Source organism: Doryrhamphus excisus, linkage group LG10 (assembly GCF_037039965.1).
Source record: "Doryrhamphus excisus strain RoL-2023G ecotype Guam linkage group LG10, RoL_Dexc_Guam_v1.1, whole genome shotgun sequence".
NCBI lineage: Eukaryota > Metazoa > Chordata > Actinopteri > Syngnathiformes > Syngnathidae > Doryrhamphus > Doryrhamphus excisus.
The window spans coordinates 1,209,301-1,230,007 of NC_136366.1; the positions used below are offsets into that span (position 1 = coordinate 1,209,301).

Here is a 20,707-nt window from a genome sequence, read left to right on the forward strand (position 1 = left end):
TAGTGTTTCTTTAAAAGAGATCAAACCTCACGGACGTGAAGGCAGTGTTTGGTCGTCTTTTGAACATTATTTCTTGTATATTTATGACTTGCTGATATGTTGATGCTAACTGCTAATAGTAGGCCTTCCACATCCTTTTGTTCGGTTATAGAAAAACACACCCCTAGCCTGTATAAACAAATCAAGCCAGCGTTGGAAGAGACATAGTACCTACGTGAAAGCATAATCCACACTTAAAGGGGAACTGCCCTTTTCGGGAATTTTTCATTTACAATCCTTATTTGAAACACAAACACATAGTTTTTTCCCTTTTTGTGTATGATAACCTAAAAACACGTTCATTTCAGCTAGCTTATAATGCTGTCATTTGGAGACATTGGGAGCTGGCAGTGAAATCACATGTTAATTAAAATTAAGGTTGGCAGGCCTGTATTCACTCAAAAAAATATTTTAGGTGCCATTTAAAGAAGCTTGCTAATTCCCATCTGTACCTACAAAACACCTACTATATGCACCTACAACTATATGCCCATCATTTAAGGGGGTTGGCTGTGCTCCAGACCTGTACCACGAGCTACCATACCATCAGCTAATGTCATTTCTGCTGTGTTCCAGGGGTGCAACTGAGTGTATACATTCTATTTTTGACAATCATTCTGGATATGCATGTTGCACGGAGGACATCCAGGTGGTGATAACCGCTTGTGAGACGCTCCGACAGTGTGCAAGAGTTTTTACTCAACTCAACTACAAAGAACATGCTGCAAGGAGCAATGAAGAGTGCACACATGGTCTAAGGTTAGTAAGGGTAGAGTTTCTCCAGATTTTGATTTTAATGAACGCTGTGAGTCATATAGACAGATTAGGAGGCTAACAAATTAAAATTATTAACAAATACTAACTAGGGAAAACCAAAAGTCTAACCTGTCATGTTATGTTTTTTCACTCTATCATGTTGGACATGCCATAGCTGACGTCATGTAATGTTATGTAAGGCAATGTCTCAGTGTTTTGTGTCATTATTGCAGCACAGTGACCAAGATACTGCATATCAATTGTACTATTTTAATATGTTTTGAATAATAACAGACCATAGTATACCAGCAAGTCAAGTTCAGGGATATATAATATATTAAATTATGCACAAAAGTCCAGCTGACTGACTAGAACTGACTTTCTGACAAACCATTATCTACATTATCTACCAGATTCCTGGCCACCAAAGCGACAGACAACAAGGAAAAGCAGCGATTCCTGATTGATGGACTCTCCTGCATGTATTCAGCCATCTCGGAGCAAGAACATGTGGTTTTAAATGCTCAAAACTTGCTGCAGATAGAAGATGAGGTAAGTAAACACATTTCACATGTAAGTTAATATGACTTTATTTGAAGAGTCTTGAATAAGTTTACATTTTGTTATTACTTTTTTATACATTTTGCTTCAATTGAAAGAGGAACTAATAGAAAGTGAGCTTGTTTTTTAACTGACTTCCAACAAGCTGCATAAAGTAGTGAACAGATCCCTGTTGTGTATGAAGGTGATATTTGACATAAATATATACATATGTTTCTCATTGTATCTCACATCACAAACGTTCAAACAAACCGATAAAGCTTTCATCGATGCAACCTGTCAAATTGGTTTGCCACCACTATATAAGATTTATGAGGATGTGCAAGGGCGTCAGAGGCCGGAATGGCCAAGCAGAACATTGGCTGCATCTTTGATTTACATGTTAATAGAATCATAAAAAGAGATTGAATGAACAACCCTTGCACCTGCTGCAGGTCCGAGTTGAATTGAGTTTTTGATGACATCCCCTGTTAATGTGGACTCAGCTGTCTGGGACACATGATGGTAACAGTTAGTGCTCAGCAGATGGTGCTGCTGCCCTAGTCAATCTTGGCCTACCTTCTCCGGCTGGCCACAGTAATTATGGCGGCAGTGCTGCATTGAAGCCAGCCAGTCTACCTTCACACAAATCTCAATTTGGTGAAATTCTGAGCTGGCAACTCCAATTCCTTTAAATTAATACATTTAGTTATACAGTGTGCAACGGTAGTTAACAGTAAAGCTGTTTCTTTCCACATATTGTATGAAAATAAATTAAAGTAGCTTGGAAAAACAACAATGAAACAAGACACTAAAATCAAATGTGTACTGAGAGTCCAAAAAACTATCCATCTATCAATATTCTATGGCACATCTTCATACTTGGATGCTTCATATACCTTTTGGAGTTTGGTTTCTTTAAAAAAGAAAAGGTATTCATCGGATATAGTGATGACTTGTATGCCAAAGATGCCAGTGTTTTTGTCCATTCATGTATGGAATACAACCAAATCAGCATAATCTATATAAGCATGGAGAAAACATTGGCATTTTTGGTTTTTGTTATTCAACAAAACACAGCAACATATAAATACTGTAGTGTGAGCGACAGGTTTTTTTTAATAATCTGATGTACAGTGGATCCCAGCAGTCATGTAACCAGTTGCCTTTATGCTTCACTGATTTTTTTTTTGTCAAGCGTTGAGATTTTGTACATTGTCCTTGAACACATCATAGATGATATGAGACGTCAAAGTGAAGTTTGTGTAGCTTCTACACTATGACAATGTGATTCCATTTGTTCAACAATCATTTTATGTAATTATTTCTTAGTGGTGTATACCTCTATATTTCACAATTGAAAATGTCTAATGCATATTGAAGAGACATGGCGGCTTCAGGAGCAGAATCTAATCTAATAATTACCACAGTGACTGTTATCACAAATGTTGATTCGTAATCAAAGGATAATGTCAACGCCAAGCTTAGGAGCTTTCAGCGTTGAGGGGTGAGCTGTGTGCCAAAAAAAGACATTTTTCTTGTCTCAATTACTCGGTCCCTGACATAACCCCCGCGAAAAGCGTAGATCTACTGTATCAGCTTCACAAAAACATTTTACAGATGTGTGGAAGTTTATATCTACTGAATAGTGTGTATCTCTCAATTGATTAGTGATCTTTCTTCTATGTTTTCTTTGGGTTCTGTTGATCATGTCTGCCTTTTTGCCAGAGTTGCGGAGTTTTATTGTCACCCACTTGGACTCTGCTGCGCCTGCGCCTCACCCTGGCAGACGTTTGCTTGGCAATACTGGAGGAGCAATGTGAAGAATTGATAAACCGAGGCCTGGCCAAGGACAAGACCGTTGCTGAGATCGCAATTGAGGATTTTATGCGCAGTATACCTGACCCCAACTCCATCGAACAGGTTGGATCCTGCATGGACTCCATAAAACTGCTTTGAAAACCAAACTTCTGTTACAGTCAGAATAGAAACATGGAATTTGATATCACCGACAGCAACAGTTGGAAACAGGAGGAAATTAAAAAATATTTACATTGAAGAGGCTTAAGTCAATGGATATTTACATTTTCAAATCAAATAAACAATACCAAACTAAATTAACTGTATAATCTATTAACCGATTAATTGTTGCGGCTATCTACAAAGTGTCATGGAAATGTGTTTTTGTTTATCTTTGTTTGTCTTAACACTGAGACGCACATTTAAAAAGACAAATAAGGCATTCTAACTACTGAAATAAATTGTTCATTCAATGTTAAAAGATGGGAGTGGGAACAAATTTAGATTTTCATCTCAACTTCAATCATACTTAATAAATAGTACAATTACTGAGAGGTGAGCTGGTTTAGCCTTTGTCCAATAATATTGCAGGTTAAATGTAGCAACCATCGCTTTCTAATTAGGGTTCTATTGCCTCCTTTTCCATCTGCCTCATCTTCCGTCTTCAAAGTGGATCGTAGTAATGGCTGCTAGGAAAATCTATCCCTCTTTTGAATTTGTCGCATTAGTTTCAGCTTTGTTTATATAAGTCCTAGTACATTGCTTTAACTTCATATACTCTCCCGACCAGCAGCTTTTCCTTGTGTCTTGTACAGGAATGGATGGATGTGAGCAGCACATTGGGTCAGATGGCTTTGGGCCAGCTGGCCGCAGTGAGCTCTTCTACCGTGGACAGCGTGGAGATGAGAGCTCACTGCTTTACTTTGATGGGAAAGACCCTGAGACTGCTGGCTGTGCGGGAGGATCCTGTTTATCTGTCTTCTCTCTGGGACATTCAGGTAGAAAATATCCCATTGCAAAAAGTCAAAACAGAAACACAATATTGTATTTGGAAGGTTGCTGTTGACACTCAAATGGTCAGAATCATGAGATTCATTTGTCATTCACCATATACAATGTAGTTTTCAACTACCGTGCTATAACTAATAACTATATTGTTATTTGATCTTGAAATAATTCTCTTTAGCAGGAATGTGTGAGTGACCCACATGCCACAGAGGAAGCTATTTTAGGCAAAGACAGCACTTTAAGCAGTGAAGAGTTAACGATGACCTCTGCCAAAAGCGCTGAGCAGCAGGTACATACCTACTGACAAGTGACCCTGACACTCCTGACTCATCTCTAATCTGTGATCTTACTGATGTTCACATTCGACGTCAAATCCCTCGGAGGTCATTACCTGAACATGCCGCCCAGATCTCATCAGGAAAATCTCATCTTAGACATCTGATGCGCACTTACAACAACACAACGAATAAAATGGGGATTTTTCTTTATCATATCATGTCGGGCAAGTAAATTACATTCAACTGGCAAATGTTTTAAAGATCAGCATTGAAAATAATGACAAATGCACAAGGCCTTTCATGCACTAATCATCGCACGTGCCATGTCGTATATTGAGCATAAATGGTACTTGATATGGGTGTAAATAAGTTGTGCGTGAGCGTGGCATTTTGTGGCAATATGCACCATTTGCGGTCACAAATTGAATGACATGCGTGTAATTTATGCATACGTGGAATTTATGAATACAATTTTTGACATAAGACAAATGTCATTGCAGTTATATAAATAATATTTTTTTAGATTTTATATAAATACTTAATAAAATGTTACACATTATTTGTCTAAAATAATTTTCCAGCATAAAAATGTGTAAATGATCAAAAACACAAATATAAGGGAGTCAGAAGACATGCTCAAAGACATTGTGAAGATATTCCACACTGGTCACTCGTCGATAATGCTACTGTAATGTTAGATGGGACACACAAGCACCAGACTTGATTGCCAAAACAAGCTTTTATTGTAAGTTTGAATGATCTTTTCAGGCACAATATTCCCAAATAAAAAAAAATCCTAATAAAAAACACAGGCTACCTTTGGGGCTGTAACCTTTGCCAAGATGAAACTCAACTCTGAATCTCCGTCATCACTTCCTGTCGGCATCCCCACTCTGGGCTTTAATCCATACCAAGATGAAACTCAACTCTGAACCTCCGTCGTCACTTCCTGTCTGCAAACCCACTCGAGGCTGTAATCCATGCCAAGATGAAACTCAACTTTGAACCTCCGTCGTCACTTCCTGTCCGCATCCCCACTCGGCCCCCCTTGCACCGGAACACATTATGTCTTAAATTGATTTTATTCTGTTATTATGTCTACTATATTGAGTAATACAAGTGTAAAGGTGACCATAAGGTTGTTTTTTCACGTCACGTCTAGAGGGCTCTGATAATGTTAAAGACCATATTTAGAAGGTTATAAGAAGTTTTCTATGCTCTAACTAAGAAAATATTTACTTTATAAATAAGGAGTCTGTATATAACACACTATAACACACATCTATATTGCATGCATTCGATAGCGTAGATAATGCTTTGAGTGTTGCCTATACTACCTAGTGTCTCTTTGTCACACAGCGAAAGAGACAAAAAGCGGAGCATCTTTTGGCCCAGGCCAGCAACGTATTGTCCGAAGCTGTCACCTTGTGTCTTCAGCACAAATTGCCAGCCTCCATTCTAAGCAACGCCTCTCTCAATATGCTGAATTGTCATGGCCAGTCAGATCACGAACTGGCAGGTCAATATCTCGCCCTCTTTCAGGTAAGGTAACAACTCTGTGTACAGTACTAGTTAGTACTTTTTTACATTTTCGCTAAACATTTTATTTTTGATTGTTGTTCTTGAAGAAAGTCATGATCTACTGTGTTTTTACCCGAGTGGCCCCCTTTAATCCATCATGTGTTTTTCTCCCAGAGCGCTTGTACTGTTAATGTAATGGCTGAAGTCTTAAGTTCAGCCTGTGCTGACACGAGTGTGTCACAGCTCGCAGCTCTACTCAGCCTCCACAAAAAACTGTATGTCTCTGAAGAGGGGAGGCCCACTAGAACACTGGAAGGAGTGAAACATTCCCTGAACACCATCTCCAAGGTACCAGTTCACCCACCGCCCACCCTCTCTACTCATGATTAATGGATTCTGTCAAAGCCAGCTAGCCAACTTCCCTTGAGGTGGGACTTGATATTGGTGATGTAATTCCCCTCTCGGCTCCAAATGTAGTTTAGACACCAAAAACTGATTGTAGCTAAGCTGCAAATGTATTTTACCGCAGATCATTTTGTGTCACCTCTTAATACTACCACTGTAATGTTGCAATTATGCACAGTGCACAGCGAAACAGAATCTGGGATGGATATCATTATTAAAAAAGCAAAAAAATCTAGTTAATCCTTCATATTTTAATAATCATCTCTAAACTACGCCAAACCTCTACACTATCATCATCTTTATCGAATAAAATGACAAAAACACAACAACTATTTACAAAGTCAATCTTTTTGTGCTACAGACTCTTTATCTGTTCTTCACTCACCTTCTACTTGTTGAATTTTGCTTTGCTTTATTCTGATTAACCAATCAGAGGAGGGGAAAATGCTAATGTTATGCTACGTGGATGCCAGCCGGGCTTGGTGGGGTGAATCTGAAATCTGATTGGTTAAAGAAACAGCTCAATTGCCAATATTTGGCCAGCACTCTTAACTCTGAAGGCCCTGGGCAGATTAGATTGACATGGCAACACATAGAAGGTGATTTTCTGATTGGATGAAAAAAATCTAACATACACATCCATGCACTGGAAGAAAGTAGATTGTTGTGAATAACTTTATACAGTTTCATGTAACAAATTCGAGAATTTAAGGTGCAAATTTAAGGTCGGTCAGCTGGCCCTGACCGCCCGCCTCTGGTACAATACGACTTTTTTATCATGAATCCTGTACTGTGATTTAAATTTGCAGTTAATTTCATTTATTCATCCTCAGGCCTTCTCTCAGCTTACCATCAATCCCAACCACTTGAACCTTATTGCAGAACTTCAGCCTGACCTGAAGATTATTTTACTTCAGCACTCCGATGACGGGTAAATAGTACATGAGTCAATGTCTACACTAACCACCTTGTTTTTTCATCCAAGTGTTGTCCCTATTGATAACAGTATTCGTTTAGTTTATAGAGTATCAGCATGGCCACTGGGTTCAGGACCTGCCACTAGGGGGCTGACTTAAAACTGAACTGAACTAAAGAATTAGTTTAGCATTTGGGGGTCTTTATTATGAATACGTATCTCCTGGCTTAACAGTATTAGAACTCATATGGTAGCAACATACACATATTAGTCATGTGATAGTAACATACGTAGTACATATTTACATATACCAGCCTGTGCTGAAAAATCAATTCAGGCCTAATAGATACATCTCAATACAAAGTTAGCACATAGCAGCATAAGCATAAGGCGTAGTTGGATGAGTTTGGTGTGGAAGAGCCATGCAGTCCGGATCCAAATTCCCTTCACATACAAAAAAATCTTGTCTGAAGGGTGGAGTCGGTGTTAGTTGCAAATGGAAGACAGAAAATTGCATACTTTTTTCCATGTTCACTTCTTAGGCATTTAAATAAAATACAATTTAAATAAGATAATTCTTTTAAAAAAAGTTTGTTACATCCATTCATTCATAAAAACTGTACAATAAAGATTGGATTTATGTACATGTCTGTTTCAAGTAACTTTTTTGTTTTTTCTTTCAGGTCTGAACTCTACGGAGCTTTTTTCAGCACGACTGAAGCTCCGGAAGATCAAAAAGGGAAGACATCACAAAGTTAGTTTGTTTTGCTGGCGCTCCTACTCTTGAAATTCTTTTAAGCACACACACAATATCTGATTTGTTGCGGTGTCGCCGGGAATGCTTTTTGGAATGTTTTTTTTCCACGCATACTTTAGCTAAGTAGAAAATTGTCAGAGTATAAAAGAGCGTGGTTATGTGTCTATGTATTTAATAGATGATCCAGATTTCAGATTTAATGAAGACAAGGGGCGAGGAAAACTGCATAACTTGGAAAACTGCACTTTGTTGGGAATTTTGCCCATTATCCACAATCCTTATGTGAGACAAGAACGCACGTCTTTTCCCTTTTCTGTGTGTTTTAGATAACCGGACGCTGGCAGTTTTTCACTAACAATTGAGGTAATGCCTATAATGCCTATTTTGCCTATAAAGACTTCTCAAGAACATTGGAATCAATACCAGAATCAATATCATGGTGACTTATTCAATAGACAGTTGTCCCTCTGACAGGGCACTCTGTTATTTCCACACCATGAAGCCCCCTTTCCCCCGCCTTTGCATGAGATCATTGGCATCTTTGTGTTGCAAATGTCGAGAGCTGACCGCCAAACTTTGTAGCCGCTTCTTCTTCATTGGTGTTTGCCGCTATTTCTTCCAATCGGTGGACAAGCATCAAAACTAGCAATCAAAAAAAAAATAATAATTGAACGGTTCAAGGGAATCGGAATGCCATCCATTCATCCATCTTCTCCCAGCCCAAGCAGGGAGGCCGTTGGGCATCCTAACCAGACACCCAAGCCACCTCAGCTGGCTCCTCTCAATGCGAATGAGTAGCGGTTCCCCTCAGCGCCCATCCACCCTGCGGAGAAAACTCATTTTGGCCGCTTGTACCCGTGATCTTGTCCTTTCGGTCACTACCCAACGCTCATGACTTTGACATTTCAGCGTCTTTTCTTACCCGCTCAGGTTCTAAATCCTGCTCCATATTTCCAGGCTCAAAAAGATAAGGTCCTGGATCCACAATGTGTGTATGCTATAGCAAACACAGTGCTCTTTATTCTGTTGTTGTTGCCTGGTATTACATGTTTACAGTGTAGCGGAGATTAGATGTTTTTTTACAGGGTTTTATGGGCAGAATAGGTGAATTCCCTTTAAATGCATTTTTTTTGTGGAAAAACTGCCAATCTAGAACACACAGAAAAGGCAAAGATGTGTGTTCTTGTATCACATAGGAATTGTGGATGATGGGCAACATTCCAACCAGGGCAGTCACAACTGCATCATACTTTGCACAAAAGGCCAGCTTGCATAACTCATCACATTGAATTAGCATATGGTTTCACCTCTCCATGTGACCTTTTATGGAACTAGGGTTTAAATAGTAATCATAGAAAAGGAAATACTATATGTCTAGCCTCTTGTATAATTTCCCCAGAACAGTACTCATATCATGAAACAGAGTAAAGTGAGGAATAAAGAATGAGACCGGGGGGAAAAAAGGGAGATTTGTAGGTCGGAGCAGGCATGGAAGGTGCTCACAGGGACCAATTACAAGTCCTGTACTGCATGCGTCTATGAACATGCATGTCGGCCTGGGTGTCAATTTATTTGTTGCAGGTTCCGTGACATGCTCTAGCCTGGCCAAGGTTTCTGTCTGCCCAAGGGCTCTGCTTGCACTTCGGGAGCAGACCCGGGCCTTTGACCAAGAGACAAGACAAGCCCTTCTGAAGGAGGCCTTTTTGTATGAGGGAAGAATGGAAGAAGACCCTGAAGAGCATCACGCTTCTGATCCAGTATGTCTCTTCTTGTTTTGTACCTTGATGTGGTTTGTGGTTTGACTCCACTAAACTTCAGTTCTGATGAAACCATTACATCACCGTTTGCTTTCAGAAAACCGAACCAGAAAATGAATTGACACATCACTTCAGAGAAATTGTTCAGCAAATGGAGGACTATTTGAACCCGCTGTTTGCTCAGTTGGACTTGTCTTGTTTGAGGTATTCTTAACTGTGCCACATTTGATGCTTTAGGTGCACCTTCCCAATCTAATTCAAGATCTTTGTTTAAGAAAAGTATAATAGGTTCCAAGTATTCATTTAACCATATGTTAAATATAGAATTTTTAATTTGTATAAACCTGCGTCCTATAAAAACATTCCATATTCATTGATTTTTGCTACATTGATTACATTTATGCAATATATGCTGATTCTCATTCGTCCCTTTCCTAACAGCTCCCAGGAGTCATCTGAAACCATCTCAGAAGAGATCCAAAACACAACTGACGAAAAAGTACCCTCAGGTAAAGGTCTTACGTATACTATCTTGAAGCCTTTTTAGAAGGTTCTTTCTAAATTTCTTGCTGGGTCCTTCTGTCATGATGTGGTAGATGTGGTTCTTTGCCGGCGGTGGCTGTTTGTTGTCTTGTCAACACCTCTCCACACCTCAGTTAGCTTTCTCAGGACCTGGCCGTGGCGCCAGCGATAGTGGCCCTGAGCGTGGAAGGCTTCCATTGTGGGCATGGAACAGAACTCTTGGTGGAGGTTCCAAGGTTACTTGGTGGCACGGATGGGGAAGCTAAGCCTTGACTGTGGAATCTTCCACAGTTGTGACCAATGGATGTTTTATTTGACAACCGGGAGGGTTTCAAGTTGTCCGGGTTCCTTGTCCGCCCTGTTGCACAGCCTTGATCTTATAGCGTTTTATTTTCGTATGTGTAAGTGAAGCCTTTTACTAAGTGTTTTAGGGGATGCTTTTTAGGGGGGCGGGCTCATCCAGCTATGAGCCTGCTGAAAAATATTTTGTGACTTCATAAAAACCTGGAAATTCAAAACCAACCATTTGAGCGGCTCTTTTCTCAAAAGAGAAAGAAAAGAGAAAAAGACGGATTTGCATTATAGGGACATTTTAATACAAACACCCACCGAGCAGAGTCAAGAAACAAGAATTAACCATAGGAATATCCATGTTTTTTTACAGGGAATTCTTCAGAAGTGTATATTTGGAACCCGATGAGATGTTTCTTTCTTTCTTAATTGAGTCCACCAGATTACATTGTGTCCATCTGCGTCTTTCCAGAAAATACACCACCTCAACTAGGGGAGTTTGTGGTGTTGTTGGCTGACTGGAAGTTGATGGAGTTGCCATTGGAGGCATTGTCCATCCTTCAGGGAGACCTCATCAGCTCTGTGTCACGAGACTTCTCACTACAGCTTCTGTACAGTCGTATGCAAAGAGAAGAGCCAATCAAAGGTATCGGAACCCCAAACATGCACTAATACTTTATAAACACGTATGGCCAAGGGACCTGAGAGCGATTTATTTAGCAGAAGCTTTCTTGTAAATACAAGATGAAAATACCTTTGATGATGTTCCTCTTTAGTCTTTGTGGGGTTTAATTTCAGACAAATGAACAATGATACTGTATCTAAAGCTTGGATTATGCTTGTACTGTACATGTTCTGCAGAAATGAGACGTGCGGAATCAGGCACAACATTCGCAGCATTTACAGTCAGTCAGCCCAGACGATAGGGGGCATTGTAGGGCTATAGGATAATGAAAAAAAAAATGCATAATTTTTATAGATGATACAAGGGCTGCATCTAACGATATTATTTATATTTTCAATTAATGTGAAGCATGTTTTTTTAATTAATCAAGTAATTGGTTTCGGCCAAGACGGACCGGATCAACATGAACCAAACACAAACAATAATTTGGTCAACATCCTATCAGAAAAGAGGCAAAAATGTCAAAGTTTTGCGGAAAACACAAAATTAATTGGTCTGCTTTCTTGGATGACCCAGTAAATTAAAAGAGTCTGGAGTATAGATGCAATTTTGAAATGTCAAATCAGTAGGAACCCTGGCAGGAGCCCAGGATGAAACAGTTCCTGTGCCCCTCTAGAAGATGAAACTTGTCTCTGGAAAGTGAAACTTAAGTTTGTGTGAGAGAGACTGGCACAAACCCCTTCTGCATGTAGGTTCAAAAGGTGTTATAAGCTATTGAGACTGAAAATGCACAGAGCTATTAGACTAAATCTTAAGTTGTAATAATAATAATGTCGCATTATCCGATGAACTTACAGTAACAATCAGTTCTGGCTGTAATAATAGGAGCGGGAAACCATTTTAGTGGCTTCAACTTTCAGAAAAGATGTTGAGCCACACAGAAATGCCTTTGCAGATAATCTGTTGTGTTATGTAATGTAGCCAATGTAATCTATTATTTCTGCTTCCTGTTTGTGGCAGCGGAAAAGGAATCCAAAGGTGCTAAAGGTGGCAAAGGGAAAGCCGATCAAAGCCAAACCATCAAAGCAGTGAGTAAATTCATGTGGGCCTGCTAGATAGTGACATTAATATTATTTTTTACCTACTATTGGTCTAGGCGATTATTAAATCTCCTTTAGGCTCTCTTTTAAGTGTGTTTATCAGTCATTTGCATAATGTTTCTCAAAGGTCACGTTTCCCGTCCTCTGAACTTCTGTTTTGATCACATTTACAGATTATGTTACTTCTAAATGTCTCCTGGCCAGCGATAGACAATATATGCAACAACACTGTCTGTTGGAGTTCCTAGGTTTCAATTTCATTTCTTACTGGAAACTGTTGTCAAATGTTCCCAGATACCAACCAGTCATGCTTTACCTGCTCACACCTTCCCAGTGGACACACGGAACTTGAAATGCATCTTTAATGACAAAGATATCGTCCACACTTCGAGCAACTTTGGTGAGTGAAAGCTGATGCAAATGTGACATGAGTGTTCTAGCAAGGTTCTGAGGTTCTCATTGAGAGTGACCAGGATGGATAGGATCAGGAAGGAGTACATCAGAGGGACATTACATGTTAAAGGCCTTGGAGATAAAGTCAAAGAGGCCAGACTGACATGGTTGGGACAAGTCCAGAGGAGAGATAGTGAATATATTGGTAGAAGGATGCTGCCAGGTAGGAGGCGTAGAGGAAGACCAAAGAGGACGTGAGGGTAGTTGGTGTGGGAGAGACAGGTGCAGAAGACAGGGTTGGATGGAGGAGATTGGTTTGCTGTGGCGACCCCTGAAGAGAAAAGCCCAAAGAGAAAGAAGAAGAAGAATGATATGAACCATGTTTTTTTCCAGTATTAGGTAATAAGCAACGTATTTCTTCCTCAGTGTGGCCGCGTGGGCACTCATTGTATTAATTCACCCAAAATGAGGCACACACTGAATTCCTGTGATGCCTATGGCACATGTTCTGACTCATGAGATTGCCCAAGTGCTCATAATGTGGGTTTTATACAACATTCAAGACCTTTAGCAGTTACATTGGTGATTGCATGGGTGGTGTGCATGCTGTAGAAAAAGGATAGTCCTTTTCTAATGCAATGCTTTATCTCCACAACATGTCCTCTTCCTAACGATCAGCATCTTAAAGTGTTTTTCTGTCCATAATTGACAGCCTTGTATTAGTTACAAATTCCTACCTACTCTTAGCGTCTGTACACTTTCTGCATGTAGATGTACATTATAATTGGTGCGCAACTGTTGTACAGAAGGGACCACTCTTGGGGAGAAAACGAAGATGAAGTGGGAAGCTCAGGGCCAGCATTTTAACCCACTGCTAGCAGGCTTTGTGGGCATCAAACAAACTCCCAGGTATGAGTCTTTACATGCGACATGTGGTGTTGTACGTAAGTCTAATGTCATCCCTCTTTCTTATATAAGTTTGAGTGAGATAGAGAAGATACTGTGCAGATGCAGTGGATTCATGTACTTGGGTACGGAACGCTTCTGGACTCACATTACACCTGCAAAACTCGCGGCCCTCAATCTGTCAGGTACAGTTTACTCATATACACTACAAATGAAAGTAGTCATTAATGAACTTTAGCATCACAAAAAATATATTTTTTGAGTTGTTTATGTTGTGGCATAGTTGTTTAGACACACAATATTCTGTGTCTTGAAGAATCAGTCACAATCGTTAAAAATGGCCAGTACTCAGAGGGATGCGTTTTGAAAAATGGCTGGTATTGAATTAGTTAATAATGTTTTCAGCTTCCAGTAATTGTGTGTAGATCCCTGCAACAAGGGACCATGCGTTTTTATGCTGCAACATGTGGAGATGGTCAGGGATGAATGTTACAGGATCGTGTCATGGTATCTCTGCATTCAAAATGCAATCAATAAAATGCAACTGTGTTGCGAATCAAGTGCCCATCGTGGCAAAGACGTACATTATGGACATCGAACACAGGTGCATGGTATTGATTACATTTTGAACACACAGATACGATGACAACATGCTGAGGCCCATTCTTGTGCCATTCGTCCATGACCATTGCCTCATGTTGCAGCATCAGAAATGTTGTGAAAATATTTTTGTTCTGTATATTTCTAAGGTTAGCCCAAGCTTACATTAATGTTTGCTAACCCTAATGTCTACGATCAAAATTATTCTAGTCAGATGATGAGTGACAGGGTGTCGTTGGTCGGCCGCATGCCCTCCAGACAGACATGTGTGCCGCCCGCTAACCACTAAGCACAGTGTGACTGACACAATGATCTTATTTCCATCCGTTTTTTCACCAAATACCAGAACATTCTGGTCTCCATATCACAAGACAATGGCAGATTAGTCGTTTTGTGGAATAAAAATACTATATACACATCACCACCGGCACTCTTACCTGTCCTGTAGAGTTAATGCAGCCAATGGCTGCAAAGGATTTTCATCCAAATATTAAAATCATTACCAGTACCAGTATTATGAATTTCCTGAGTGGTAAATTCTATATTTGTGTGAAACCTGTTAAATTAAAACTGAAAGTGTAATTAAAAACTGAAAACATAAAAAGTCTCAAATTGTATTTTAGCAGACTGTGACAATGATGATTCTGCCCTCCTCAGAGTGCCAGATGGTTGTCCTCTTTGACCTGGTCCAGTGTAATACCAAAGGCCAGCACTTCTCAAACTTTGACATGCAGAAAAGGTAAAATTGTAATTTCTAAATGAAAACTAGGGATGCTCCGACCAATAGTCCACCGATCAGTATCGGCGGGTTTTCGTGGAAAATCATGGATGATCAGCATATGCCGATAAATGCTTTTCAAAAGCCTTAGTGTCTTGCCCTAACAAATGTACATTATATCCCACGCATGCCATGTAACCTATATAGCGGTTTCACAAGTGATATATATGTAAGTCAAAAATGTTTTTGTCTGAATTAATGTGATTTTATTATTCCGTTTTTTACATCATATAGCCGCTAGCAGAGGTGCAGCTAGGAATTATGTATCATTATCACGTTGCCCTGACTTCTCACGGCATCCCTGGTCAATAGCACTCCTCATAAATAAATTTTTAAAATGTACAATGTGATTGGTATCCGTATCGGATGATTTCAGTCCTGGATGATCGGAATCAGCAGCATAAAACCCTGAGTGGAGCATCCCTAATGAAAACAAAATACATTCATTTTCCCTTTCTGATTGACAGCTTGTCTCACTAACTCCTCTTTCAGTGTGACAGGTCTTGTTTGACCAGAATTGGCCCCGTGCGTCTTATTTTACTCTCAGACTTAACCTTGCTCCTTTCTTCTTCCAGGGCGGGACAGTGCACCTTTGAGAAACCATTGGAGGTCGCTCTGTTGATGAGCTTGAACGGTGTCAGTTGCGTTGTCCTCAATCAGTGGCACAGCAGCCTTGAACAGAACTCTCAATACATGACTAACTTTTTGAATGGTACGTTTGCATGATTTTATTTTCTTAGCTGTTCACACAGTTTGGTTCTCGTGAGTCTGGGAAGTATATATGAATAAACTGAAGTCTGTGTGATATAGATTTTCTGAGCCTCAAACAGACATCTGGGCAGATTGTCCATTTCCTTAGGCGGGACACTCACCCGGCAGGAATATCACATGACAACAAGGACACTGGATTAAATGGTAAGAGTATTTTATCCACTTGAGAGTTTTTGTGTCTACAATCTTGTGCATATTTTCAACATCTAATTCTTAGAAACATCCCAGTTTTTCTAAAAGTGCAAAAAAAAATCATCACTCATCTGAATATTACGATTGGTAGTCCTTAGTGTTACAATGTTGTGTAGTTACGAACACAATCCCATAAAATAATTAAAAACTTTAGTCCATCACAATACAATTCAAGTACCAAAACACGTTTTAAATGAAACAACTACTATAATGTTTTCCCACAACGCGTTGTAAAGCTAACTATTCAATGGTGCCTACTGGGACCCTGCAAAGACGTCAGCCACCCTTTGGGCTTCCCTGGTGCCCTCTGAAGGACAGAGGCAGCATTGCAGGAGCTCTATCCATCCATACACTTTCTGGCATGATTGGAAAATGTGGAAAACTTTACTCGTATTGGTACTGCACTGTATTTCCCAGCTACCTTTTGGGTGTAAAGTTGCTGTGTGATGAGCTTAGTGTTATTTTTAAGATAAAACCATCAGAGTCAGACTTTTATTGATAAACGAATTTCCAATAGGCTGACAAGCTGGTGAGTTTCTTGATAGCTCCTGATTGGCTCCTGCCTGCTCCTCACAGACATGTGCGTGCCAAAAAGTCATTTTATAATATGGACATGATCGGCTTCTAGTCCGGTGCAGCTTACATATTTACAAATCATTTTTTTTCCGAATAATTTAGTTGGTTGTATACACCGGAATTTGCGGTAATTTAGATATAAATTCACACTTTTTTTGTTTTGTTTTTTTTTAGATCACTCTGTTGTCGGTGACTCGAAAGAAGATATTCAGCACATAACGAATTTGACACCTGCAGCTTTCAACTGTGTTCTTTATGGACTCCCTCTCGTAATCGCCACATAAAAAAACAGTAAGAACTTTCATTAATACATTAACTTTGGGTTTCCTCATGTTAATATTAAAGCTACCTATTATTTTTGACATATTGAAATGTCATGAGAATACAGTAATCCGCTTGGAATTTCATGGCTGTAATCTATCATGGTTTTTCAGGAATATAGTAATAAATCATGCTGATTTGTGGTTAAATATGACATACTATTAGTCCAAAAATATGCATAATTGAGCAAACATTTTTTCTTGCCTAAATGAAGCATTTTCAAGTATAAAAATGTCTGAATGAATTAAAAGACAAACGTAAAGCATTCAGAAATTCATACTGGTCACAAAGTGTCAATAATGTTCAGTAAGACACACAAGCACCAAATTGGAATTTGATGTAGTTATTGAATTGTTTACCACAAAAAGATTTAAATCCTGAATTATTATAGATAAAAACATATTTTTTATCTGCGATTGTGATTAGTGACTAATCAGAACTAATCACAAATGTCACTGGCATCACAAATGTCACAATTTTTTCCTTTCCTTTAGACGTATTTTGCAGGATTTTTTTTTTTTATCTTGACTTGTAGCCTCTGTGAACATCTGGCTCCTGCCTGCTATGCCTCAAGGTGGGTCTTCAAGCTGCTGCCACGGCTCAAGCAGTGCCGTAAATGAGATTACTTCACTTTAAACACAGCAAGAACACACAGAGAAATAAGGCATCATTTTAATCCTCAATTTTAGAGCTAAGCAAAATTTGGGTGGATCACATTTGTCCGCCATACGCATACTGTAATTATGTTAAAGTGTGCTAAATTGTAATTAGCTTGTATAACCATATTATACCCTGCATGTTTATAGCTTGCTCTGAGCACATGTGCTTTTATTGATTTCATAATTGAATATGTTGAAAGTTCATTGTCAGTCTCAGCCACGCTGTGATTGAAGCAGTTTGATATCCCTATCTGTATAATTACATAATGAGCATTTCAATGGACATCATTTGCTTATTTGATTTGTACACTACATGTGATGAGGGTGGAAAAATGTCGGAAGTAGTTATTATATAGTGTTATGTAAAACTAAATGTAAAAAAATGGAATATTTCAGCATTATTCTATGGCTGTTATGTCACATCCATAGATGCGTCCCATTACGGTGCATTCTTAGCTGTTGCTTTTCTATGTGTATTAAACACAAAAAGTCAGTTTTCCTTTAAGGACCTTGACTGTATTGAGAAGGCCTGCTGGCAAAGATGTTTTGAATTTGCTTATGCAGTACAGTATGTCCGACAAGCCACAGAAAAACAAGCTAAAAAGTTGCCTCATTAAGGCTCATCTCCGTTTTGCCAGAAAAAGACCTTTGGGAAAATCCGAGACAAAATTATAAATTTTCTTGAAGGTGTCTCACATCACATCTGGTGTAAAAGTATCTGCATGTTTTCACCTGTTATGCTACTATTGACGCAGCACAAGCCTGCACAGGGCTGTCTTGTCAAGTGCACCGCGTACGTTAGCAACGCCACACAAGTCGTTTTCAAGTTGCCAGTTGCACCCTGTACGTATATCAAATAATTACAGAACTTTCTATTTTTTCATTGGATGTCTATAGAAATTTTGTACACTTTTAAATCTCCAACAGGACATTAGAATTGTAATTTTGAAGTTTGAGGTATCAGGGTGTCTGAGTGTAGCCCATCACTGCAGCCAGGCACTTGGCTTTGGGGCTTCAGATGAGCCATATCTTAGAATTTAACATTGGAATTAATATAAGGAAAGCTCATCTTGTTCAATCACACACTTCAATATCCAATATGAAGTGCCACAAGGCGATTGTTCCATCTCGTCACCCAGTGCTATATCGAGCTGTCGTGATTGCCTCCATTTGGTAGCTATGTGTTTTTCCACCATCGTTATCATATGAGCATTCAGATTATCATTTAGATAGAGAGGCTTGAGCAACATAGGATCATTTAGTTTTTCATTAGTGGGAAAAATAGCCACTTAGTCAAGTAGAAACAACTTTACTTACAGCGAAACCTTGGTTTTCGTATGGAAAGTATTCATTTTTTTCAGTTTGTGTACACCATTTCAGCCAAACGTTGCACCTAACAAACTACTCAGGGTATGTGCTTCTAATTGTGTGGAATTGAGCTCCCAGACAAAGCATCCCAAACATTTGTGATGCTGTTCCGGTGCCAAAGAAAAGTTGCAAGATAAACTCGACTGAATTCAAGAAAGACAACATGGCAAACTACGGTGCTATGAAATAAAGATCAGAATCAATCTAAGATGTTGAGAAGTCCTTATAGAGTGGGATTTTCCTTCCAAACAATAACTTATCTTCATTCCTCTCCACTTTATGCCATCGTACATAGACCCAAAAGTCGTAAATCAGAGCTAAAAAAAATCTTAAATGTTCATTTCTCCATTTCCTTAGTCATTCATATTTATTCCCATCATTTTCTGTATGTAAGCTATAATTATTCTCTATAAAAGTGTATTGTCTTCATATTTTTGGATGTCGGAAACTGATTAATTTGGTTAATGTTATTTCTTATTTTAAAAAAATAGTTTCACATTCATTCATTTTGCTTTTTGTCTTAATTTTTAGAACGGATTACTAAAAAAACGGAGATTGACTCTATTTCTATTCCTTGTGCAATTATTATTTTTTCCACTATGATCTTCTGTTTTATTGTGTTACTTTATGGGCAAACTGTCTTTTATAGGCACTCCTCGAGTTTAAGGTCAATGGATGAGACTCATGGGTTAGTTTTCATGGGTTAGAGATTTTAACCAAATAAATTGAATAAAAATGCCACAAGGATATAATACTGTAGAATTTATTGCTCGCCATTGAATTAATGCATTTAGTCAGATTGTCATTCACGTTGTAAAATGTCAACTGCTTATGAGATCTACCGATAACAGATTATTTTAGTCTTAGGAACTGATTTGTTGGTGATGGAATGACTAACATTTGCTTCCGTGGCCTAAGATGCTCCAATCACGTAACCAAGGAATCATAAAGCAGGACATGTCCTCATTATTGGTCATACAGTAATAATGACCTTTTATGCACAATAGCAAATTACCTTACATCTCTAAATAAATAATTCCCACAAAATAGACAGAACATTCGCCATCAAAACAAGTGAGAAAATTACTTTTCCTCTTCTACTTTCAAAGACGTGTGAAGTATTGTCAGCATAAGTCTTCCACTGGGCCAGAAAAGAAAAAAAAAAAAGTTATGTATGTATGGCGAGATTTCCCAGACTCCATTGCGCTATGATTAGGCCCCCCCAGGCAGTCCAGGTTGGTGCTGTGGGTCAGCCAGCAGCATGTCAGTCATGGCTGTGGAAACACGCTGACCTATCACTATCGCCCCCCCGGCGTGGAGCTGTACTTGGAGGGTTTGAGTCCAGGTGCAGGCCTTTACATCTCGTGTGAGACATCCTGTCCATTAAGAAGTAGACCGTTTTAAAAATGCATACGCTGATATTGAATAATACATTCGCTACAGCGTAACTATTATTTTATGGATACCGTGTCATTTTATGTTATATGGTATTGTGGAAATGTTACATATGGGCATAGGGCAGTGTGCTGGTTTTCCTTTCATAATATGTATGTTATATTTAATACAGGGAGTTCAATCCCACAGTTTGCGTGTTCTCCCCGTGCATGCGTGGGTTTTCCTCCCACATTCCAAAAACATGCTAGGTTAATTGGCCACTCCAAATTGTCCATAGGTATGAATGTGAGTGTGAATGGTTGTTTGTCTATATGTTATATATATGCTATATGCTTTGCTGCGATGACTTCAGCATTGCTAGTGCCATGAACTGTAGGTGTCATTTTTGCAAAAAAATGTCAAACATAATCACAAACAACATATAGCGTATTAT

At 39.0% G+C, this 20,707-nt stretch overlaps 1 protein-coding gene across 1 annotated transcript in view; it reads left to right on the forward strand.

The window, feature by feature from the left end:
* The window catches only part of cfap46 (cilia and flagella associated protein 46), a 41,794-nt gene extending 24,899 nt beyond the window's left edge, over positions 1-16,895 (forward strand). The window contains exons 38-58 of the mRNA XM_078794318.1: positions 616-798; positions 1,209-1,347; positions 3,064-3,258; positions 3,951-4,133; positions 4,322-4,432; positions 5,781-5,963; positions 6,117-6,290; positions 7,181-7,278; positions 7,947-8,017; positions 9,602-9,777; positions 9,875-9,981; positions 10,219-10,286; positions 11,063-11,236; positions 12,236-12,303; positions 12,610-12,715; positions 13,515-13,617; positions 13,687-13,799; positions 14,872-14,953; positions 15,568-15,704; positions 15,803-15,907; positions 16,706-16,895. Coding sequence (XP_078650444.1) covers positions 616-798; positions 1,209-1,347; positions 3,064-3,258; positions 3,951-4,133; positions 4,322-4,432; positions 5,781-5,963; positions 6,117-6,290; positions 7,181-7,278; positions 7,947-8,017; positions 9,602-9,777; positions 9,875-9,981; positions 10,219-10,286; positions 11,063-11,236; positions 12,236-12,303; positions 12,610-12,715; positions 13,515-13,617; positions 13,687-13,799; positions 14,872-14,953; positions 15,568-15,704; positions 15,803-15,907; positions 16,706-16,815 — 2,686 coding nt within the window. The 3' untranslated portion in view covers positions 16,816-16,895. The remainder of the gene's footprint in view (positions 1-615; positions 799-1,208; positions 1,348-3,063; positions 3,259-3,950; positions 4,134-4,321; positions 4,433-5,780; positions 5,964-6,116; positions 6,291-7,180; positions 7,279-7,946; positions 8,018-9,601; positions 9,778-9,874; positions 9,982-10,218; positions 10,287-11,062; positions 11,237-12,235; positions 12,304-12,609; positions 12,716-13,514; positions 13,618-13,686; positions 13,800-14,871; positions 14,954-15,567; positions 15,705-15,802; positions 15,908-16,705) is intronic.
* Positions 16,896-20,707: the final 3,812 nt, after the last annotated feature.